Source organism: Lepidochelys olivacea, assembly GCF_965140295.1.
Source record: "Lepidochelys olivacea isolate rLepOli2 genome assembly, chromosome: 5".
NCBI classification, from domain to species: Eukaryota; Metazoa; Chordata; order Testudines; family Cheloniidae; genus Lepidochelys; species Lepidochelys olivacea.
The window spans coordinates 126,071,867-126,096,830 of NC_140415.1; the positions used below are offsets into that span (position 1 = coordinate 126,071,867).

The 24,964-nt window shown below is 46.6% G+C and overlaps 1 protein-coding gene across 1 annotated transcript; it reads right to left on the reverse strand.

Moving 5' to 3' along the window:
* Positions 1-275: 275 nt before the first annotated feature.
* On the reverse strand, positions 276-24,425 carry LOC311520432 (glyoxylate reductase/hydroxypyruvate reductase-like). The gene is made up of 9 exons (XM_084627875.1): positions 24,125-24,425; positions 15,664-15,794; positions 13,856-13,928; positions 12,326-12,442; positions 11,396-11,484; positions 8,796-8,900; positions 7,180-7,315; positions 6,522-6,652; positions 276-957 (listed from the first exon to the last, which is right to left on the reverse strand). The coding sequence occupies exons 1-9, from the start codon at positions 24,289-24,291 to the stop codon at positions 836-838; spliced, it is 1,071 nt and encodes a 356-aa protein (XP_084484001.1). The 5' UTR covers positions 24,292-24,425; the 3' UTR covers positions 276-835.
* Between the last annotated feature and the right edge of the window lie 539 nt (positions 24,426-24,964).

Here is a 24,964-nt window from a genome sequence, read left to right on the forward strand (position 1 = left end):
CTTACTCTTAATGCAGCAGATGTAAAGTACTGCACTGAAATAAGACACTAAGATATGAGGAACAGAATACAAGAGGTGGATATAAAGATTTCATTTTGGTTAATTAGGAACATCAAAACTTTTGTAGTTTGGCAACTATCTTTTTTACCGCAGTGGAAGCGGAAAGGTCTTTTCACGTCGTTAATGGACAGTAGCTTTCAGAGGTTCCAGCATAACGAGGAGAACATAATCTGAATTCACAAAGAAAATTAAACTAAAAAAAAAAAGTGCCAAGGTTGATAACAATGTTATACATTTTATTTCTGGGAATGTGCCCATTCTAAAAATGCAAATTTACTGGAGATCTTCCCCGCTGATTGGCTAATGCACAATAAGACTACAGACAGTTTTAATGAACCCTCTCCCCCTTAGAAAATGTCAAGTTAGCTTTGAGAAAAAAGGTCACATTTGAAAGCGATTGCTTATCTCTTGGTGACATTCATGTCCAGCAACGAGCAGAACACACTCGCTATAATGAGCTGCTAATGTCGGGGGGGGGGGGGTCCGTAGACGAGCGCTGTGGGGAGACATGGTGCAATATGTAATACATACGCTGAGCTGCAGCACATTGGTAATGGGAGGGGAGGGAGGTGGACACAGTACATCTGAAACAGCAGTAGAACTGGCCTATTCTTTCTCTTGGTGAAGAAAACAGTGGTGCTCCCACCCTCCGACAGCTTGTCATGGGACCTCCGCCGCTCAAACAGCACCCAGCGATGGCAGGCTGCATTCATCCAGGCCAGAGTGGTTTGCAGGAGGGCTTGAGCACAAGGAGAGTGTGTGCTTTGCGTCCCCCTCAGAGTGGCACCTCCTTGCCCATGGCTTTTCCCTGCAGACCTGCCAGTAAATTGCTGGCAGCTAAGGCGGCCATGGCGTTCCGGGTAGCGACCGTAGCGCTGGCGATGTGGGGGAGAATAACTGCAAAGAGAAAGGGAACAAAGTCCTGAGAGATCATTTCTTGGTTCTGGAACCTGCAATAGCAATCAAAGGGCCCCGGCCCACTGTGAATTTCACCCTTTCATCAGCGTTCATCACCCACTGTGCAGATATCCCCTGACAACGTTTGCCCTGGCCATGGGAGACAATCGGTTCCTGGGACAGACCGCACTCAGCTCTGAGCCATAGTCCAATGAAGACACTAGGATTGTATTGACTCTGGATCTTGTTAGGGCCCTCACCTGCACCTCTGCACTTTGGGTGGGAATACAACAGGCAGGGATGCTGCCTAACTAAAATGATCCCAGGAGGACATTTAAGGACAGGAGGGGGGGAAGTACAGATTGTTTGACAGAGGTGGGGAATGGGACTCTTCACAGAGGTCTTTTCACCCCTTGTAATTTAGCCAGATTTGCTAGGGGGACTGCAAGCCCGGAGGATTGAAAGGGCACTGCCAGGAATGGCCGGCTTAAGACTAAACCTATGAGCTGCATTTTGTCTGCATGCGAGTCACATCGACTCTCCGCTCTGCCTGCCTGCTCCATCCGTGTGAGCTGGCAGGGGATTGAAATTTACACGAATTCTGCAGGGGTTTAAAGGGATTTTTAAAGTTAAGATGATGTTTTAGTCAAATCCTGCCGGATTCTTATAAATGTCACTCCTCTGGTGGCTCATAAGACCAGAACAGGCAAAGCGACCAGACGGATAAGAACATAAGAATGGCCCTACTGGATCAGACCAAAGGTCCATCTAGCCCAGTATCCTGTCTTCCAATGGTGGCCAGTGCCAGGTGCCCCAGAGGGAATGAACAGAACAGGTAATCATCAAGTGATCTATCCCCTGTCGCCCATTCCCAGCTTCTGGCAAACAGAGGCTAGGGACACCATCCCTGCCCATCCTGGGTAATAGCCATCAATGGATGTATCCTTCATGAACTTATCTAGTTCTTTTATTGAATCCTGTTATGGTCTTGGCCTTCACAACATCCTCTGGCAAGGAGTTCCACAGGTTGACCTTGTGTTGTGTGAAGAAATACTTCCTTTTATTTGTTTTAAACCTGCTGCCTATTAATTTCATTTGGTGACCCCCTAGTTCTTGTGTTATGAGAAGTAGTAAACAACACTTCCTTATCTACTTTCTCTACACCAGTCATGATTTTATAGACCTCAATCATAACTCCCCTTAGCCGTCTCTCTTCCAAGCTGAAAAGTCCCAGTCTTATTAATCTCTCCTCATACAGAAGCCGTTCCATACCGCTAATCATTTTTGTTGCCCTTTTCTGAATCTTTTCCAATTCCAGTATATCTTTTTTGAGATGGAGTGACCACATCTGCACACAGTATTCAATATGTGGGTGTACCATGGATTTATACAGAGGCAACATGATATTTTCTGTCTTATTATCTCTCCCTTTCTCAATTATTCCCAGCATTCTGTTCACTTTTTTGACTGATGCTGCACATTGAGTGGATGTTTTCAGAGAACTGTCCACAATGACTCCAAGGTCTCTTTCTTGTGTGGTAACAGCTAATTTAGACCCCATTGTTTTATATGTATAGTTGGGATTATGCTTTCCAATGTGCATTACTTTGCATTTATCAACATTAAATTTCCTCTGCCATTTTGTTGCCCAGTCACCCAATTTTTCGAGATCCTTTTGTAGCTCTTCACAGTCTGCGTGGGTCTTAACTTTAGTAATTTAGTAATCTTTAGTAATTTTGTATCATCTGCAAATTTTGCCATCTCACGGTATACCCCTTTTTCCAGATCATTTACGAATACGTTGAATAGGACTGGTCCCAGACCAGGCCCCTGAGGGACACCACTATTTACTTCTCTGCATTCTGAAAACTGATCATTTATACATACCCTTTGTTTCCTATCTTTTAACCAGTTACCAATCCATGAGAGCACCTTCCCTCTTATCCCATGGCAGCTTACTTTGCATAAGAGCCTTTGGTGAGGGACCTTGTCAAAAGCTTTCTGAAAATCTAAGTACACTATATCCACTGGATCCCCTTGGTCCACCTGCTTGTTGACCCCCTCAAAGAATTCTAGTAGATTGGTGGGGCATGATTTCCCTTTACTAAAACCATGTTGATTCTTCCTCAACAAATTATGTTCATCTATATGTCTGACAATATTGTTCTTTATTATAGTTTCAGCCAGTTTGTCCGATTCTGAAGTCAGGCTTACCGGCCTGTAATTGCCAGGATCACCTCTGGGGCCCCTTTTTAAAAATTGGCATCACATTAGCTATCCTCCAGTCATCTGGTACAGAAGCTGATTTGAATGATAGGTTACAGACTACAGTTAGTAGTTCTGCAATTTCACATTTGAGTTCCTTCAGAACTCTTGGGTGAGTGCCATCTGGCCCTGGTGACTTATACTGTTTAGTTTATCAATTTGTTCCAAAACCTCCCCTAATGATATCTCAATCTGAGACAGTTCCTCAGATCTGTCACCTAAAAAGAATGGCTCAGTTTCGGGAATCTCCCTCACATCCTCAGCCGTGAAGACTGATGCAAAGAAGTCATTTAGTTTCTCCACAATGGCCTTATCGTCCTTGAGTGCTCCTTTGGCACCTTGATCATCCAGTGGCCCCTCTGGTTGTTTAGCAGGCTTCCTGCTTCTGAGGTACTTAACATTTTTTTTGCTATGGGTGGCATAACATGCACAGGGATGTCCCTGGGCCGCAGGCAGGTACATGCGCCGGTCGGTCTGCACATGAGCCTGGCTCCTGGGGGTGCGCAGGGGAAGTTGACGGCGTGTGTGTTTATTTGTAATGCTCTTGGAAAGTTGCAGCCTAGGAGAATGCATGTCTCTCTTTAGCTACTGTCATGCCAGCAAAGGGCCCCTTTTAAGCTGGGGAGAGCTTTGAGTGAGTTCCGTGGCCCAGCCACTCCTTGGGCTCACTTCTGGAACGATCAGTGAAGGTGCAAACTACTGCTAATTGTTGTTATTAGTTGTATTACTGTAGAGCCTAGGAGCCTAGCCGCAGACCAGGGCCCCATGGTGCTAGGCGCTGTACAAAGACAGGACAAAAAGACAGCCTCTGCCCCAAGGAGTTGACACCTGGCGGTTTGGTATGACGTGAAGCTCCATCCCCTGGACAGGGCAAAACTATTGCGCTTCTTCTGCACAGGCCACCTGACTGTCACCATGTGGTAGTGACTACAGAGCTGGGCTGGTTGAAAATTGGCAGCCAAGGCCCTGCCCTTTTAGACATGAATTTATGCCTCCTGTAGACACAGTTCAACACCTTTAAAGGTGGGTTGACGACGGCCAGTTAATGCTATTTGTCACCCGGGATCTACAGACCTGCCTGGCACAGGTCCTGGGGCTCTGTATCCCACTGCCAGTCCAGCCCCCAGCCCCCTGAATGTTAGCAGACGGGGCGGTAGCTGCCATCGCTGTAGGTAAGTTCATATTCCCTGCTAACACGGCATTTCCAGTCTCGTGTATCTCACTCAGAACTTACTGAAGCTTCTGGCTTTGGGGCTACAATGTTTTAGGGTTAGTCTCTTCTTGCATGGGATTTTTTTGTTTTGGTCGTTTGAGCAAACACAGTTCAGCCATTTAAGAGGGGAGTAAAGCGCACTCAGGGGAGGAGGCAGGGCCAGGGCGAGGATTTAGGGAAGGGGGTCCAATGGGGCAGGGAGGGGGCGGAGTTGGAGCAGGGACTTTGGGGAAGGTGTTGGAATGGGGGTGGAGTTGGGGTGGGGTTGGGGGGGGCGCGAGCAAATACTGCCCCCTCCCCGTGGAGTGTCCTCTTTTTTGAATGTTCAAATATGGTAACCCTAAATAAATTCACTGACGCTACTGTGGGGATGGCATGGGAGAGCTATATCACAGATAGTTAAGTCAGCCTCCTTGTGTGGATGCATTAACAATGTGCTATGCGAGTTGTCAAATAAATTGTAACAGCCTAGAGCTTTAGATATACATTTTGTAGTGTTATGTATTACTCTGAGTATGCCAGACAAGTGAGGCCCATGGAAATACACAGCAAGCCATATTTACACATCCAGTATCTGTCTTAGAGTAAGGGTGAAAATGTATTGGCACATCTAAGCCACCAAATTTGTAGTTAACTGCTTCCTTCCCTGATTTGCCCCTAAAGGACTTTCACTTCTGCTGATTGAAAAGAAAATACACAGTACACTGGTACTGACCAAATTACTAAATTAGAGGGAAGGTACCACATCAAGTCAAAGGATCAAATCCTCATGTGATGTAATTACCTGAGGATCTGACCCTAAGTCAGTACTGATTTACTGGCCCTTTATGACAATGAAATTAGTGGTCATAGAAAAATAATGGGGGAAATGATAAGATTTTCAAGGGTGTATATAGCACAGAAATTTTGTATGCCGTTGTACTACTTAAGAAATAAGGTGATCATGTAAGTCAAGGCTGGTTTAATGCATACACTCCGGGGTGGAGTTAAGGTTGTGTCTTTATCCAGGCACCTTAGTGTAAACTGGTGTAACCTTTACCTAGGCACCTTGGTGTAAACTTTATCCAGACACCTTGGTGTAAACTGGTGTAACCTTTACCCAGGCACCTTGTGACAACAGTGGAGTTATACTGATTTACACCAGCAGAGGGTCTGACCAATTATTTTTTATTCCAGGACACACGTCTTTCAAAGGAGGTTCATTGATATGCAGAATCCCCAGGATTGTAAAGACCATTGGAAAAACAAACACACAGAAATGAACCCCTGAGCTGGCCGGAAACTGTAATTTCTATGTCGTGGGAACTTTTGACATGTTGACATTTGATTTCATTCTGAATTGGTCAAAATTTAGAAATTCTGCCACAGAACAGAAATTTAAAAAAAAAAACATGTTAATTTGGAAACATCCAAACATTTTGTTTTGATAGGTTTCAGAGTAGGAGCCGTGTTAGTTTGTATCCACAAAAAGAAAAGGAGGACTTGTGGTGCCTTAGAGACAAATTTATTTGAGCATGAGCTTTTGTGAGCTACAGCTCACTTCATCGGAGGCTGTAGCTCCCGAAAGCTTATGCTCAAATAAATTGGTTAGTCTCTAAGGTGCCGCAAGTCCTCCTTTTCTTTTTGTTTTGATAGTGTCAAACCATTATACTATAACACAAAATATTAATTAGTGTGTATAGTAGTAATTATGAGCTACGAATCCAATATAATATTATAATTGTTATTTTAATATAATATAAAAGTTTCACTGAAATGGATCAAAATGATAAGGTCAAAATGAAACATTTTGACCGTGTTGGAATGAAACATTTCGACCATACTGAAATGAAATGAAAAAAGTCTGAGTGATTACTGTCAACTTCCTCCTGTCAAACATGTTGTCAAAATTCACACGCTCCCCCGAAACATTTTCATATCCATGCAGCTGCCTTTTCCGAAGGAATACTGCTCCATCGGAACAGCTACACACCAGCGCAAGTAGAGGCTGCCTGGTCTAGAAATCAGGCCACAGGTTTAAATTCCCAAATCACCATTTTCCGCCCTGCTCTTCAGGTGACAGGGGCAGCTTCCAACACAGACTCACCACACGTTTTAAGTTTAAAAAGAGGATGATCCGTGGGCAGAGGCTCAGGCTCCGTGACATCCAGACCAGCAGCTGCAATCTGACCATTGACCAATGCCTGGTACAGGTCTTCCTGGTTCACTACACCGCCCCTTTTGGGAAAAGAAAAACAAAGTATCCATCAACTTCTGGACATCTCTGTGTAGCTGTTCTCGCAGCTAAGAGCCTTAGTTATCTGGTGAAAGCTTTAACACCGGGGTTGGATAAAGTTGGAGTGCACAGCAGTCTGATCTTAAAGGCTGCTTTATAATAAACTCTGAGGCCAGGGGCTTACAGTTCTGTCCTCCGGCACGATTCATACGGTATTGTGTGTGGGATCAGCTTATCTAATGAGACCGAATCCGCTGGATGGGATTTGCCTGTGTCATGATACATCTCCCACAATCAGCGTGTTGTCGGATTACACCAACGGAAGCCTTTTATTTTTAATAATTGCTTGAAAGTTGATTTTATTTTATTGAGCTGGGATGCTGTTAGAGTTGGGAATATAAATCTTGTCTCCCTCTGTGCCCACAGAAGGATTTGTGTCAGAAGTTTATGTTCTCCAGTGTGACATCTGTGTGTTTATCTTGCTGAGCCTTGGCTCTAAGACGTTTCTTTCCCTCCTGTCCTACCTCACCTGCTGGTGTTGATAAAGATGGCAGTATCCTTCATTCGGGAGAAAAGACTGTTGCCACAGATGCCCTTTGTTTCAGGAGTTAAGGCACAGCACACAATGATGAAGTCCGAATGCCGAGCCAATTCATCCAGTGGTACTATTCAGAACAAAGCAGAAAGGCTGCAGAGATTTTTTAAAAAGGCACATACTATTGGAAATAGCTTGGATTTATCTTTGCACTGAGTTGACCAGAGTCCACAGATAACAGACTGACCTAGGAAGAGGTTTCTGACCAGAGGAGCGAGGCTCTGGAACAGCCTTCCAATGGGAGCGGTGGGGGCAGACAACCAAACTAGTTTTAAGCTGGAGCTTGATACGTTTGTAAACGGGATGATATACGGGGTTGCCAGTGATAGCAGGGACTGGACTTGATGTCCCAGTAGGTCCCTTCTAGTCCTATGACCCTAGTCTGAATATTCTTGGGGGCCCAAAATATTTTATGTTTACTGTAAATTCATGTAAACAATTTCCGCCAAGTGGAACTGGTTAGTCCAGTTTAAGATAGCTATTGACATCCTCCGAGTTCCATAGGCCTGCAGCTGTCTGACGAGCCCTCCCCATCTGCATTCAGCGCACGTAGAGGCAGATTAGGGGTTTGTTGGGCCCTGGGCCAGAGCATGTGGGGGCTCCTCCCCACCCCTTCGGCCTGCAGTCTCCCCCGCTCCTCCCCCGGTGGAGGCAGCTGATCAGAGTTCAAAATGCCCAGCTGAGAATGGGCATGATGGCTACTCTGGGAGATGTACCTCGAGGCACAGAGCAAGGTACACCAATGAAACGCATTAAAAGTACATTTGTAGAAAGAGCCATTTTAGATTCTGCAGTCACGGCTGTTGGGGGCAAACTCTTTCTGTGTGTATTGTCTGGATAATACGGCATGGGGGTGATTGATCACATTTAATTACATCTGTGCTCAGTGACTTCCCTGGGCTTTGAATCAACCATGTCATTTGCAATATGCTGATGTGACGGGCTACCCCTTGGAAATGATACAAAAAGGCTTGTGGCTAAACAAGTAGAAAGGAAAAGCTTTTTAACAAAACTGCTTAACCAATCTGTTTCTCTGGACTTAAGGGATGTCACCAGCTCTCCTGGTTTGATTTTGAGTCTCACAAAATTGAGTATTTTCTTAAAGCCCCAGCTCCTGGAGTCATGTGTTTCCATGAAAATCTCAGCTTTCACTTAAAAATTTTACAAAAAGCATATTTCTGGGTCTCACGATTGTGGAAAAACATGAAAAGGTGAGACCCTTACAGGCTCAGAAACCACAACACAAATAAAAAGAATCCATTACTTATGATTTTTAAAATCTCACCATTTCTATGCCAATCTCATATTTTCTGGGGGGGAGGCCTGGCCTTTAAATGGGGGTGTTCTGCAAGGATGGCTGGGGGAACCTCAGTCTGCCTCTATTTTTAATCTAAACTAAAGCCTCCACTTCACAGCCCATACACAGGCAAGGCAGGAAGCTCCCTAGCTGGGTAGTTAGGAAAACAGGCTTTCCGGCAGTTCAGCCTTTGCTGAGGTGGGATTCCAGCTGGATTTCTCCACAGTCTGAAAAACGCTCTGTTCCATCTTACCAAACTCGGCCGGGATTTTGGTGGCCATGTCAGGTCTCGGGCCAGTGTCGGCATATAGGAATCTCTTGACTCCAAATGGCTTTAACCGGGCCATGACAGCTGCTCCTATAAAATGGGAATTACACCCATGAGTTCCACCTTATTGCTGCTCATCTGCTGTGCAAATCCTCCCCCTCTGCAGGAGAAACAGTGTGTAGGGGGCTAAGGTGAGTTTCCTTTACATCTTCACATTGTGGAGAGGGACTTTCCAGCCACATGGGATAAGGTGTCCACCTCCCTACACCTGTGAGGGGTCCCCAAAATCTGCATGGATCTCAGGACATCCATGACAGGTTTCAGAGTAGCGGCCATATTTGTATTCGCAAAAAGAAAAGGAGGACTTGTGGCACCTTGGAGACTAACCAATTTATTTGAGCATAAGCTTTCGTGAGCTACAGCTCACTTCATCGGATGCATTCAGTGGAAAATAGAGTGGGGAGATTTATATACACAGAGAACATGAAACAATGGGTGTTACCATACACACTGTAAGGAGAGCGATCACTTAAGATGAGCTAATACCAGCAGGAGAGCGGGGGGATGGGGGGAAGAAAACCTTTTGTAGTGATAATCAAGGTGGGCCATTCCATGGAGGCCCATGGCAGCAGTCCCCATGAAACACCACCCCTCAGCCCACTCTCTAGGGAAGAGGGACTTGCTGAGTGGAGAGGCCACTGTAGAACGACCGGGTCAGAGTTACGGAGTACAGGGGAATAATCTGTTCAGTGTTGAGATGGAAAGATGCCCTTAAGAACAGGCATCCACATCCCAGTCTGGGACCTCTTCTTGCCCAAGTGTTTCAGCCATGGGGTTTCTGTGGGACTGGTGGGAGATGAGAGCCTGCTGCTGAGCCCCTACCATAACTTCCAGCCCAAGCGCACCTGGTCTAGGTTGCTTCTGTTTGCCAAGAACACCTCCTGTGTCTTGTTTAGTAACCAAATGGATTTGGTTACTGCAGTTATTAAATAGTCTAGCAAGTAACCATGCCCCAGAAAGTGCATCCATTGTCCTTCTTTGTTGTGGTGATGGTAAAGAAACCTAATATCAATAGGCTTTCTTCCTCCAAGCACTTTACAAACACCAACTCATTCTCATGCTAACCTAATGGGGTGCATAAACAAACAGGATTAGGTCTGCTCTCCACAGTCCAGATGGGGAAACTGAGGCAAAAGGCTACATTTTTAAACCTAGGGACAGAACTCCATATTTAGGTACCTAAAAAGTGGCCCAATTTCAGAGGTGCTGATCCCCTGCTAATCCAGTTGATGGCAATGTGCAAATACAGCAAATATTTTTATTGTAATCCTAACCTGCTCTACACTGTGCCGTGAGGGCAAAATTCTCCCCTGTGGATTTAATAGGGCTTAAGTGGAAAGTAGTGGTTTTTGAAAGGATTGTAGCAGACCAAGAGATGAAATAGCCACAGAAGGCTAAAAGGCTTTCCACGGCCCAACACTTTATGTTGTCACTTAGATGCAGAGCTGAGTGAATAATTGACGTTTTGCTTGGGGGACAGGAGAGCTGAAAAAAAAATTGGCTTGTTTCAAACCACAACTGAATTTTTTCAGTTTTTCTCATTGTGGGAGAAAAAAAAACCCTGAAAAAATTAGTTTGGGGGGTCACCAAAACATTTTATTTGACCTGAAACAATTTTTTACCAGTTTTTCATTTCATTTTGGGTCATTTTCAGGTGCTTTGAATCTTCCTTTTTCGTTGTTTTTAATTAGCTAAATTTCCAAATGAAACATTGCTTCAAACGAAAAGTCTAAATGTTTAGTTTCAAAATGGCCAAAATGGACCATTTCAATTTTTTCAGGGAAAAAAAATAATCAATTTTTGGTTAAAACTATTTGCCAAATTTGACCAGAATTCTCAAGTAGTTTCAGGGCCTCGCAAAAATGCATTTTCTGTGGCAAATTTATTATTTGCCAAGCAAATGTTGCCCAGCTGTAATGACAAATGTGCAAAGTGTAGAATGCTACGGAAGAATTCTTTGTTTGTTTACACCAGCGGTAGGGACATTGCACAGGTATAAACGAGGTCTTACGGTGCAAGGTAGTAGACTATCAGACCTATGCAAAATCAGTGCTTGAAATCTAGATCTGTCCACCATTGTAGCATTAGAACAAGCAACAAAATGGAAGCACTTAATGGTGTTTTTATTAGAACTGAGCCAAAAAGGAAAATTATTCATGAAACGTTTTTTCAACGTGTTTCCTCCTTTCTCAAACTCCAAAAAATTTTGCCCAGCTCTGTAGACAGCCAAAACATTGGAGGAGAGGAATTTTGCAAAATTGGTCAACTTTTTAAAAACTGGCAAATTCTAAAATGGTGGCCAGATCTACTCTTTTAAATCTTAACTGATATAAAAACAGAAATGTAAAAAAAAGCAACCTCATGATTTTTTAAATTGCTGACACTTTTCAAAATTACTCAGGGTTTGAGTCTAACTCTGGTTGATTTTTGTGTGTGTCTTTTCATCAATTTGATTTTTTAGCAAAAGAAATCAAAATACAGACCATTTTGGCCAGCTCTGTATGAAAACGGATTTTGCAACTTACCTATTCTTCCAAGTCCTAGAATCCCCACAGTGCTGTCTGTCAGACCATAGCCACACATCCACAGAGGCTTCCAGGTTCCCCAGCCACCGCTGTAAAATAACACTGGAAGCTATTTCAGGCATACACAGGACAGCATCAACCCTTCCCCTGCACTTTGGAATGTGGAGACTGTTTCTGTTTAGCTCTGGTCGATCATTTAACAGGAATTGCCAGCCTGGATCAGACCAAGGCTTGAACTAGGCCAGTAGTCTTGTCTCCAACACTGGCCAGGAGGAAGTTGCAAGAATCCTCATTAATTAGTGGTTGATTTTTGCTTTGAGCGATAATGGTTTATATCCCCCACAAATCTTAGACTAGCCACTGTTGAGAGACAAGGTGGGGGAGCTGACCTCTTTTATTGGACCAACCTCTATTGGCGAGAGAGACAAGCATTCTAGCTTACACAGAGCTCTTCAGCTGCTTGAAAGCTTGTCTCTCTGACTAACAGAAGCTGGTCCGCTCAAGATATTCCCTCCCCCACCTTGTCTCGCTAAGATCCTGGGACTGACACAGCTACAACAACGCAGCATACATGATTAACTCTGAACCTTCCTGTTCTCCGTGTACATTGTGTGAATCCCGTGCAGCTGCATCTTGCGCTGCTGGTGTTATTCAAAGGAGCTGGCTCAAAGCTAGCTTGGGTATGTGCACACACACATCTGACTGCAGTGCAGTCATACCCATAGGCTATATTTTCTCTTCTCAGGACATGTGAAGTATCATCTATAAAAATCCTAACCACAGAGAGGAGACTATGCTCCTAAAATACTTGTCCAACACCCCATCTTTTGGTTGTTTACTCACCAACACATTGGTCTTTCACTTCCTGCCGACAAACTCGACATAAACAGTTTTCACTAGGTAGTTTGAATAAAGACAAAAAAAATTTACTTCTTAGCTTCATCCACAGCTTCTAACAGTCGACGGGAAGTTGCCAGAAGAAGAGCAACTGTGAGTTCAGCAACTGCTTCAGTCAATACGTCTGGTGTGTATCCTAGCCTGATTCCTCTGCATCCAAAGATACAAATAACAAATACTCCGTTACATTACTGGAATCTTCTCAACGTAGGAATGGTCACACCTGAACTGTTTCTAGACCATTAGGATATGAAGATTATGCCACATGTCCTCAGAAATAAATTTTTCTCTAGACTTACAGGAAGGGCTTGGATTGAAGCTATGATTAGAGCTGTGCGAAAGTTCAGTATGAAAACCCAGCACATCTGGTTGGGGGTTCGTGGTGGACGGGAAATTCGCTGAAAGTAGCTGAGCCTCTACAAAAATATTTTGGTGAACTTTGAGACCACCACTGAGCCAAATTTTGCTATTCCCCACTCCTAGGACATACTTGAGACATCTCCAGGGGTCCGATTATCAGAGAGTGAGCATGCAACACCTTCTGAAAACTGGTCCCTCCCCCCGCAACGTGTCAAGACAGATACCCAAAATCATTAGCCGCTTCTGAAAATGGAGATCTTTCTAGTCATTCCACCTGAGAAGGAGATTTCGGGGTTTAAATATAACAACATCTATTGTTATTATTGTGAGGCATCTATTGACTCCTATTGACTCTGTTTCAGGAATTGGGTTTTTCCAGGGAATGTTGCAACTGCATTAAAAAAAAAAACCCCAGAAGAACCACTTGAGGAGATTGGGGATTGGCATCATGGCAGGGGAAGAGGTGAGGCTAGGGTTTGCAGGCAGGGAAGGGGAGGGTGAGGTGGCTGACTGTGAAAGAGGAAGGATGAGTATGGTGCACAACAGATGCCATGTGGTTCTGTTTAAGATAATATGACTGTGGCTTGTTATTCATTTTTGTGCATTAGATAATCACACACTGAATGGTACTTTCTCTTGTAAAATGCGTTTATTGCTCCTGCAACGTGCTAGTCTATTTAACCTTCAAGAAGGGGGTGGAGCTCCTGGGGAACTAGCAATGACTTCCCCTTCAGGAGATGGGAGGGGCCACAAAGACACGGAGGTCACCTAAGTATGGGAGACAAGCAAATGTGAGGGGGCCAGATGTGGGACTGAGGTCCTTCATTCTACAAAGACCAGGGATTGCACGGCTGCTCTCCTTGCTACCTTCCTGTTGCTGACCTTGCTGAGCCATCAGCCTCCAAGCTCAGGACCTCCTTGGCTGTCTTGCTGACACGACCAGGAAGGGTGGGGATGGTGACAGGAGTTAGTGCTAAATGAGGTGGTTTCCATGATGTCTGCTTTGGCATCATTTATAATCTTGGCACCATGCTCCTAACAAAGTAGGGAGTGACTGGGATTCCGATATAACAAGGGGCTACTGAGCCAGCCCAAGGGCAGTCAGACCTTTAAACTACCCCCATTTCCCTCCTTGTGGAGACGGGACTGCAGTGACTCTTACATTTGTACAGCTTGTGACTAAACCACACCAGCACATTTTACCTCTTCTTCAGCTCCTCCAGAGAAATGTGATCATAGCCCACTGACATCGTGCTGACCACCTGCAGGCTGGGCCCTGTGGTGGGAGGAGAGAACAAACGGACTGACGTTCACATCCAGCCAGAGCTCAGCTCCATGCTCGGTGAGAGCTAGGCCGGATCTACTACTGCACACATTCAATAGCTTGAGTCTTGAGAAGACTGAGGGGGGAATCTGATAACAGCAGAGGTGAAAGTAAGCCGGTACGCCCCGGTACAGCGTACCGGCAATAGCCGGTGTGCTGTACCGGGGTGGATTGGCTTCTCCAGGTGCAATTTAAAGGGCCTGCGGCACCCAGCAGCAGCTGGAGCCCTTGGCCCTTTAAATTGCTGCCAGAGCCCCGCTGCCGGAGCCCTGGGGTAGCGGCGGCTGAATCCTGGGCCCTTTAAATCGTCCCTGGAGCTCCGCTGCTGCTTCCCAGTACTCCGGCAGGCTCCGGGGACGATTTAAAGGGCCCGGAGTGGTAGTGGTGGCCGGAGCCCCGTCCCCGGAGCCCTGCTGCCGGAGCCCTGGGGAAGCGGCGGCGGGGCTCCGGGGACGATTTAAAGGGCCCAGGGCTCTGGCCACTGCTACTGCCCCGGGCCCTTTCAACCGCTGCCAGAGCCCCCTGCTGCCTTTACCCCGGGGCGGGGGAAGGAGGCACTTGCCGGTACAGGGTGGGCCGGGGCTGGCTCTGACCTCCCCCAGCCCCGCCCCTTCTGCCCGAGGCCCCACCCCTTCTGGGGGCCAGAGTCGGCCCCAGCCCAGCCCCATACCGGTAAGTCCCTAGACTTACTTTCACCCCTGAATAACAGTCTTCAGCTAGGATAAGGGCGGTTGCAAAGAGGACGGGGATCCATTGTTCTCCATGTCCACTGAAGGTAGGACAAGAAGCAATGGGCTTAATCTGCAACAAGGAAGATTTAGGTTAGATACCAGGAAAAACTTTCTAACTCTAAGGGTAGTTCAGCTCAAGAATAGTCCTACAAGGGAGGCTATAGCAACCCCATCACTGGCGGTTTTTAGGAACAGGTGGGACAAACACCCGTCAGGACTGGTCTAGGTTTACTTGGTCCAGACTCAGCGCAGGGGGCTGGACTTGATGACCTCTTGAGGTCCTTTCCAGCCCTATAGTTCTATTCTATAATTCTAGTAACCTTCTATTACTCCTCCTGGAAACCACTACAGCGACCACTGGGCAGGGCATGGGTGGCTTATCTTAGCTCCATCGCACCCTCCCAGTCCCCTCGCCACACCATGTTCTGCAGACTGCTGTCTCACATTCCCACTGCGTTACACCTGCATAGCGCTCCTCAGAGAGTGAGTTGCATCAGATTCTTGCAACTGAGGATAAAAGCCTACTACTGCTACTTGCTGATGAATTTACTCCTTTAGCTCATAGCATTGGATTACAACAGGATCCTCATTCTTTAAGTGATTTTAAAAATCATTCCTCAGCTACCCAAACAGACCCCCGGCTACCCCCCAGCCAAATAGCAGGATGCATGCAGAAACCTAATTCAAATCAGGGAAATGGCCACTCAGAAAGAAATCTGCCTCATGGACTGATTCCAGTGTAGATGCCTCTTTATATGTACACACTGGGAAGCAGAAGGGCCCCTTCAATGCGCATTTCAGCTGCTGAGCCTCCACACCAGACCATCAATAATGTAAAATGGGGACATGTTAGCATGAGTGGACATGAATGCATGATAGTTTGGGGGCGTCTTGTTCGTCACTGCTCCCGCCATACAGACAATTTCAAAGTACTTCTGCAGTATTCAATGTCCTACCTGCCGCGTCCAGCACTTCGGCATCTATCTTCTCCGTCAGGAGGCAATACAAGCCTCGAATCCCAGCAACCTTCTCCAGGAGTTCTGAGTGTGGCACTGGCTCATCTGAATCCCACTGCTCAATGTTGCAGCTGCAAGAGGCGAGACGGGGAAAGGTACCAGGGTTGTGGCTGTGGCTTGTAAAGCACACAGAGCTAGTTTGCTACAGCCCTTACCAGGCAGCAAAGCCCCCTTGCCCTCCTGCTCAGATTGCAATGCCAGACAATGTCTGGCTAGTCTCCCAACTACCCCTGTGAGCAAGAGGCCAGAGGGAGACTGAGCAGAGACCTGGGTACTCACCTTGTTTGACAATCAGAGCAGCTTGCTGGGCCCGTGGGCTGGGCGAGGGTAACCTGCAGTGATATTTTACTCTAGAACATCCCAGATCCAGGGGATAGCAGAATGGCTCTTGGAGGCACAGTGTGTTCTCTGGCCTGCTCTTGGAACAGCGAGCTCTGTGCCAAGTTACGATGGAGCCCTTTAGAAAGAAGAACGTGTCCCAGAAGTGCTAAGTATCTGCTCAGTGTGTGCTATTTGTGAATTATTTTTTCAGGGCAAGCAATATCTAGTTCGCCAGACAGGTCAGAAAATGAAGAGAACCACTAAAATTAAAAGTCTGGGTTTATCGTATACCTAAAGTCTGGGTTTATCGTATACCTAAAGTCTGCACATGAGGAAATTTCAGAAGAGCTACCATTACCACTGCAGTGTTTGGTGTCAAATCTTGAATCGTCTCTAGCGAAAGGCTTCCTGTCATTGTACTGCAACCAGTTGTATGGTCCTCCTGGGACAATTCTCATCTCAGTTACCTGGATGTAAATACAGCGTAACTCCACTCATGTCCTTGGGGTCAGTCCAGCATTCCAGCATAATTGGAAGCAGAATGTGTCCCTACGTGTTGAAATAGGGACTTCATTCAGTAACACAAGTGGGAAAGGTGTAAAAAGACAAGGCTATGGAGGGTGATATCAGTTACACTGGTGTGAAATGGAAACACTGGGACACTTCATATGGACAAACAGGATGGGCTCAGTAAAACTGAGATGTGTGGTCACTTTATGCATGTAAATCCATTAGCTTTGCTGGAGTTACTCCAGGATTACACTGGGGATAAGTGAGCACAGTAGATACAGTATGGTTCAACTACCGTGGCAGTCAACTACTGTGTATCAGCACACTACAAGTACGCTGCATGGCATGCGATGTGAGCAATGCAACCATGTCGGGAATGTAGTGGGGTAAAGGAGGTTGATAGACACGTGGGGCTTGCTTCTGCTCCTCTTGACTTCAGTGATGGCAGGATTGTGCCCACAAATTCCACCTCCATTCCTATGTTTATTGCAGATCAGGTATTGCCAAGACTTATCTACCTACCTCCCCTTCCATCCCACCATCCTCTGGGTGCTGTAGAACACCCTGATGGTGTGCGCATGCCTACACCTGATCTGACACTTCTTTGTGCTCGGTAGCATCTTTGAATGGAGGCTCTCAGAACGCTCTGCAAAGGTGCATTCATCATTTTACAGATGATGAAACTAAGGCACAGAGCGGGTAAAGGCCAAATTCTGCAGTCTTAATCAAGCAGAGGTCCCGGTGCACCTTAGCAGGAGTGAGTGAAAGGTGCTTTTTGCTCGATTGCTCCACACCCCCTGCAATGGGCCAGCTGCTCTGAAGTCAGGGAAAGTTTTTCTCCGTAAGACGCAAAGAATTTGGTCTGGTGGGCCCTTCCACCAGTTACACAGCGAGCCACGGCTGAGCCTGGACCGGCACCCACATCGCTGGACACCCTGTCTGCTGTTCTACTTACCAGCCCATGCTGCCTTGCACCCTCAGCAGGTCTGCGGATGACACTAAGCTGGGGGGAGAGGTAGATATGCTGGAGGGTTGGGATAGGGTCCAGAGTAACCTAGACAAATTGGAGGATTGGGCCAAAAGAAATCTGATGAAGTTCAACAAGGACAAGTGCAGCGTCCTGCACTTAGGACGGAAGAATCCAATGCACTGCTACAGACTAGGGACTGACTGGCTAAGCAGCAGTTCTGCAGAAAAGGACCTGGGGATTACAGTGGATGAGAAGCTGGATATGAGTCAGCAGTGTGCCCTTGTTGCCAAGAAGGCTAATGGCATATTGGGCTGCATTAGTAGGATCATTGCCAGCAGATCGAGGGAAGTGATTATTCCCCTCTATTTGGCACTGGTGAGGCCACATCTGGAGTACTGCGTCCAGTTTTTGGCCCCCCACGACAGAAGGGATGTGGACAAATTGGAGAGAGTCCAGCGGAGGGCAACAAAAATTATTAGGGGGCTGGGGCACACGACTTATGAGAAGAGGCAGAGGGAACTGGGCTTATTTAGTCTGCAGAAGAGAAGAGTGAGGGGGGATTTGATAGCAGCCTTCAACTACCTGAAGGGGGCTTCCAAAGGGGATGGAGCTCGGCTGTTCTCAGTGGTGGCAGATGACAGAACAAGGAGTAATGGTCTCAAGTTGCAGTGCGGGAGGTCTTGGTTGGATATTAGGAAACACTATTGTACTAGGAGGGTGGGGAAGCACTGGAATGGGTTATCTAGGGAAGTGATAGAATCTCCATCCGTAGAGGTTTTTAAGGCCTGGCTTGACAAAGCCCTGGTGGGGATGATTTAGCTGGGGTTGGTCCTGCTTTGAGCCGGGGATTGTACTAGGTGACCTCCTGAGGTCTCTTCCAACCCTAATCTATGATTCTGTGAATCACCTGTCGTCATTGTATTGTGTTTAACTGCTATAGGAATTGAGACCTAACCCCACTCTCCACCTGAGAGGCCACATTCCTTCCTAGTATGACTCCACAGGAGCCAGTGCACTTACTCCAGGGATGAATTTGGCCCTTAATCCCTGCAATGCTCTAAGACCCCATCAGCAGTAAGAGCAAGAATGCATAACCCAGTTATCCTAGACAGAAGCATATTCCCCTCCTGGCTAGGTCACCGGCCCAGCCAGAGGCCAGGCTTTGAATTTAATTTTGTGTTGAGGGTTTGGTGCCTGTCATCACTCTCAGTTTTGCATTGCTCAGGCATCTACAGGTTCATACCCCACTCACAGCCGTGATTCGTTTCCTTTTGCGCCAGAGATTTTACACGTGGATCAAAAATTGGCACCATTGTTTCAGGTTTTGTGACATTTGGAGTCTGTTAACCAGATGCAAGTCTGTGCTCACTGGAGTGCGAACACATGTGTTTTGGCAGTTATAAAAATAATCTTGCAGGAACAGTCTAAGAATTCGAAAATTTCCTGTAGGGGAGAAAACAACATATTTTCTCCATTAGGGATTTTAACCAGCCCAGTTTATTTAATCCTTCTTAAGGCAGGGGATTTTGTAATTAGTTAGCTGCAACCAAAATCTTTGGGCAATTGTGTTCTAAGGAGCAGCATTTTAATTTTTCTTTATTAAAAGAGCTAATATCACTTAGCATGCGTCTATTGCAGGGGTGCTAAGGAGCTCTAGCCGAGGCCCATGACTCCATTGTGCAGGTGCTGTACGGACACAGAAGCACAAGATGGTCCCTACCCCAAATACCACGTGCTTTAGATTCTAGTGGCGTGATCTCAGGGTGGATACTCACGGTTTGAGTCTTTCCTTACTCTTGCTTCCAGACTGCATATTAAACAGCAGCAATGAACCGATTAACTCCCTATTTGTCAAAGTGAGCGACTGGACTAAAAGTGGGAGGAAACACCTCTTTCTTTACGCAGGAGGGGGATGTGGTAACGTATGTTTGTGTGAGGCAGTGCAAATTCAAAACACCATTGAAGACACACAGCCCAATTCTTCACTTTGCTCCATCATTCTTAGACCAGGGTAATTCCACCGAAAAAAGTAGCTGCGCCATCTTAAAACCAGGGTCACACCATAGGCGTGGGAATTGGGGTGCGGGGCGTGCTGCAGTGCCCCCAGGTTTTGCATGGGGTTCCGACCGCCAGCCCCGCACCTGGAGCTCCGCTCCTGGCCCCGCACCCGGGCTTTGCTCCCGCCCCCAGCTGTGGTCCCAGCCTCAGCCCCCTTACCCCTGTCCGCATCCCCCCCCTCCCGGAGCCACAGCCCGGTCCTGGCCCCAGCTCTGGGGAGAGGCAGCACCCCACTGTAAAAAGTGTTCCAGCACCACTGGGTCACACAGTGGTGACTTGGGCAAAAACTTTAGTTTGACCTTGATGACCACCTGCTGCCTCTCTAGTTAGATCACTATGGGCTCCTTAGCAACCAACACAGCGTATGGGAGGGACAAGCTGTACAACGCCACGCGGCCTCGTGGCCCTGCCCCATTCCGTATTAGCCTGGCACTCAAGGAGGCCAGTGCTTCTGCCGAGCCCTGTGCCTCTAGCAAACTGCCGTGACGCTGTGGGGAGGGCCAAGCTGCTCTCTACTCTGTTAGGAGAAGCCCTGGGGTGAAGTCTGCCACCTCCAAGGGAAGGATTAGGAGGAATCTCTGCCAGGGAATTGTGCCAATCTTTCCTTTCCCCCTGGTCCCCTGTTATGGTAAATCATACGTCATAGCAGGGCGTGCCTGCCTTGGAGCAGTCCCTGCTGGCCACCCATGGCTCTCCCTGCCTCAGTTCTCCTCAGCCAGATTTCAGGCTCTCCCAGGGTTCATGTGGCTCTCAGATTTCAGTCCCCTGCCAGAGTCACAAATATCCAAACAACTGAAGAGTTCTTTCCCCACTGGGGCTCCTCCTAGCGCTCCCTGAGGGCTCCATTTAAATGTCTCTTACTCGGGGGGGGGCAGAACACTGAAACTCAGGCACGTTCCCTGGAGTCCTTCCAGGCCCCCCACAGCCCATCCCCTGCAATTCCTCTACCCATCTGTCTGTTCTCAGCCCTTTCCTGAGGTCCTGATGTCTCAGGCTGTCACCTCACCCCAATTAGTCCAACCCTCTTAGGCTGGGAGGTAGCTGATCTGGCATGGGCTGGGCTGATTGAACAGGACTGCCTGGCTTGCCTCAGGCCTCCTGGTCCTTGGAAGGGTAGGCCACTCCGTTACAGGGCAATTCCCCCTTATCACCATTTCCATATACAGGCTAGCACTCATTGGAGTCACTGGGAGCCTCTCTAGTGGCTTCAATGCGATTTGGATGGGCAATTTGCAGGGGGAAAACCTCCATATCCATTTGTTTTAACTAAAAAATTCTAATTTCCTATGGGAAACTTTAAAACTGAATGAAAACGTATTTGACCTCAAAATGGTTTGGTTTATTAAACCCTCAAATTCTGTTTTAAAAAAACTGTTTGGGTTTTTCCCCAGCAGTTTTTCCCCTTCCCCCCCCCATTTCCAAGGGGAAAAAGGGGGGAAGTGGGGAGAAAACCCGCTTTTTACTCTTATTGTTTTTTAATTATAACAATAAAATGGCATGAAGAAGCAGGGTTTCTTTCCAACTTTTGGCAGTTGGAAAACAGTATTGGAAAGTGTGTGTGAGTGTGTGGCAGGGAGCTCCTTAATTTTGAAATGAACAATTGGGTTTTGTTCCCCAAAATATTTCATTATGAAACACTTACGTCTAACAACATTTTTTCTGCAGAAAAATACATTTTGACAAAACCCTATTTTCCTATGAGAAAATGGTTTCACTGGAAAATCTTTGACTGGCTCTCCCAGCAGTGGACAGGGTCTTTCCCAGCAGTCCCTTCCTCAGCTTGACATGGGTTAGAAATGGCTGGCATCTCTCTCCTTCATAGGACAAACCATCAGGCAAGCTGGCACCTGCTTGGGAGTGGGGTGACCCTGGCTGGGCAGCACCGCAGCCCGGTCAGGACTGCAGGGCATTAGCAGAGCCTGTGTGTTTGAGATGGCACCGTGCCTGCCTTTGTTAGGCCTGTCTTGCCAGCACGGTGAGGCTCTGGCTTTCAGGAATGACACAAAATTGCTTCATTTTCCCAAACATTACCGAATAATGATGCTCAACCCCAGAGCTCCTCTGGGGCAGGATGAGAAGCAGCGCGTTGTGTGTGATGGCAGTGATCAGCGGGGCCAGTGACTGTTGAAGTTTACTCACATATCACGGATATTGCTCGTTCCAAAGTCAATATCACTTACAATCTGGAGCTGCTGCACAGATAGCTGTCTCGTGCCAGCTAGGGCTGGACAATTCGACAGGTTCCCACTTAGGGTGACCAGATGGCCTGATTTTTTCTTATATAGGTGCCAATTACCCCCTGCCCTCCTGTCCCAATTTTTCACACTTGCTATCTGGTCATCCTATTCCCACGTGTGTGGGGTACCCAAATTAGACCCTGCAGTTCAAAGGGGGTGACAACAGGCCAAATTTGCACATTTACTTAGAGGTTCAAGTTTTCACATGCTTTTTCCCCAGGACTCCTTCCCACTGACCTTAGCTCTCCTCTGGTGTGTGTGGAGGGAAGGGAGTGACCTGATTTCAGCCTGACTCTCTTCTGAGGCACCTCATCCGCTTTCTCCAGAGCCACTGACTGCTGCTATGCAGTCATGGCCTTGGGATGGGTCAGGCAATGGTTTGAACTCCCCAGTCGCCAGCAAGAGACACAGAAATACGCCCCCTCCCACAGCCACTGATGCGCTAATAGCAAGTGGAGTAGCAGCCTCTGAAGTTTAATGTGCAGTTGTTAGTGACACCACTGAACACTCCTGGGTCTGGGGTGACATTCATGGGTTTTGCTAGAATTACAAACAGTGCTCCTAACTCACTTAGGCAGCCTTGGAAATACCCCCCTTTGCTGCTACCCTGTTCACTGCTGAATTGCGTGGCGAGGTCTCTCTTTCTCCTTGCCATTCAAACTCCATGTAGATTGTACCCATAGACGTGAACACGTCCGTTGCCAGAAGCATCTCACTATGCGTCAGCTACAGATGCAGTTGTTCATACTCATTAAATAGCTCCTTTAGCTCACTGTGCCTAGTTCCAACAGAGCTGGTCAAACAATGGTGACTTTTTTCAAGTTTTAAAAAATAGAATTTTAAAAACTGTTTAAAACTTCAAATTTTCAAAACACTTTGACCAGCTCAGAAAAAAAAATGGATTTCCCACTCCTCACCCGATTTCGTAACTCAAGAATTCCAACCAGCTTGGATTTCCATATTCCACTCACTTTTTGCATAGACAGTGCTTTCTGTTGCCACACAGGGCTGCAATTTCTAGCCTCAGGGCGGGTTGGTTGACTCCTTTGTGCCCCATGACGACCTGGCCCAGAGACAGGTGGACACAGTCCAGTCACCATTCATGGCCTTCTGGGTTTTGACACCACTGAAGGTTGAGTAACTGTACATAGTTCTGAACTAACTCTTTGAAAGTTAAATAATAAAAGAGTCACCTATTAGGCACTCAGCCTATTCATCCATTCAGCATCTAATTCCCACTTGGATCAAACGTTCTTTAATTAAGACTCGCTATTTTTTCTGCCCTCATTTAACTTGGCTTCTCAAAGCTCAATATTTTGTTTTAGAAAATCCAACAATACCTAATTTTTTCAGAGAGATTTGTCATGTAAAGTCAGGTTACTGTTGGTTCGAGGCATAAAATGTATATTTGGTTAGAATATTAAAATTATAGTTGCAATCATTTGGAACACTGTCTGATTTTTACATTGTAAAGTGACATTGTTGCGGAAGAGAGCTTTATAAATGCCTTAGCCTTTCACTGACTTAAATGTAAGGAATTTTATTGAAATCTTACATTTTTGTACTGTTTTCCCGAGCACATCTAATAAAAACAACAGTAGTCACACATTTTGGGATGCCTGTGAATTCCAGCAGGCATTCTGGTTAAAGGCTACTGCTAAAGACTATGGTAAAATTTCCCTGGATTTCAATGGCAAAATGGCACTTAGAACAGTAGTTTTACAATGCAGGCGAATCGTTGCTAAGTCAAAATGAGTTCCCAATAGCCACATTGCTACGAACTTTGTGATTCCATCTGTATCAAACTCAAACAGCAGCTTTGCAGTGAGATGTCCAAGCCCATGCATACAGTCTCGGAAACAACTCTGCATAATGAATTCATGGATGCCGAACAAATTCTCACCTCACCTGGGGTGAAATCCTGGTCACACTGAAGTCAATGGCGAAGCTTCCATTGACTTCAGTGGGGCCAGGATTTCAGCCTCAGAGACTGCTTCCAAGCTAGTTGGGGGAGTCAGACAAACCTCAAGCATTCAAGAAATGCACCATGGACCTGTTGGAAATCTAGCACCTTCTCCTTCCTTGGAAGTTAATGATTCATTCAGTGCTACAGTCCACATTCAATCCAAGTGGACTAACTTCAGAGACATTGACATACTGGGGGCAGGGAGTTCCTTTCAGTTACTCCAGTTTTATGTTACTATTACTCCACAGATTGCAACGTTTGAGAATGGTGTGCGAGGCATGGGCTTTGCTCTGCCTTTCTTTTCCCAGGGGAGGTTTTGGAATTCAAAGGAATACTCACAGCCCTGACTGGCGCAGGATCTTCATCCCATCCGGTGGAATCCGCCTGGTCACATAGATTCTAGGTAACAGCTTCCCACCTGCATTTGGGGCCTGTAATGTACACCAGCTGTGGAAATCTGACACCAGCCTCGTCTTCAGACGTCTCAAATGACAGAGTGTCCCCATTGCAGAGCAAAGGCACCAACAGTGTCCGAAAGCAGGATTTTGGATGGGATGTTTTCGTGACAGCCAGTTCAGCAAGCTTGTGTGACCAGGGAGTGGGAGGTTGTGTGATAAGATCCCTTGGACCAATGAGTGGTGGGGCCGGCTTCTCTTTACTGAGCTGACCTGTCACCGCTTATGTTTGCACACTCTTCTTTAATCTCGCAGTTTAAATAAGACCAGGACTGTGAGGAGGGAAAACCTAGTTAATAAGAAAACACGCTCACACCAACCTTTGTGACTTGGGGAAAAAACTGAACTTCTGCAGAACAACTGCTGGTTTATGTTTCCTGTTGCATTAAAAAGAGCTTTGGGGGTTCTCCTCAGTTCTATTTGAAATTGAGATCCCATAGCTGTTTAAAAACAATTAGCTTTTGAATTGTGAAGTAACAAAGACTGAGACTGGGGGTCCCAAATATTTACATGGGACTATGTCAAAAAATATACTGGGTGAGGCATTTTCTCAGCAGTTCCCGAATTGTGGGTTGCAATCCCAAATGGGCTCACACCATCAGCAGATCCAGTGGGTCAGATTCGGCCCATGCGACGATGCTGTTTGCCCCTAAACGTGTCCAGACCTGCTCCACGGATGCCGTGCCAAGAGCATATGGTGCATGCAAAGTCACATTGTGACATT

What these genes read in the sequence shown, in the direction of transcription:
- LOC311520432 (XM_084627875.1), bottom strand. Translation starts at nt 24,291, where the DNA reads ATGGGGACACTCTGTCATTTGAGACGTCTGAAGACGAGGCTGGTGTCA. An exon ending in CGAAGTGCTGGACGCGGCAG is followed by an intron (nt 13,929 to 15,663) that starts GTAGGACATTGA and finishes CTCCCACCACAG; the next exon opens with GGCCCAGCCTGCAGGTGGTC. An exon ending in TTTTAAACTTAAAACGTGTG is followed by an intron (nt 958 to 6,521) that starts GTGAGTCTGTGT and finishes TTCTCTTTGCAG; the next exon opens with TTATTCTCCCCCACATCGCC.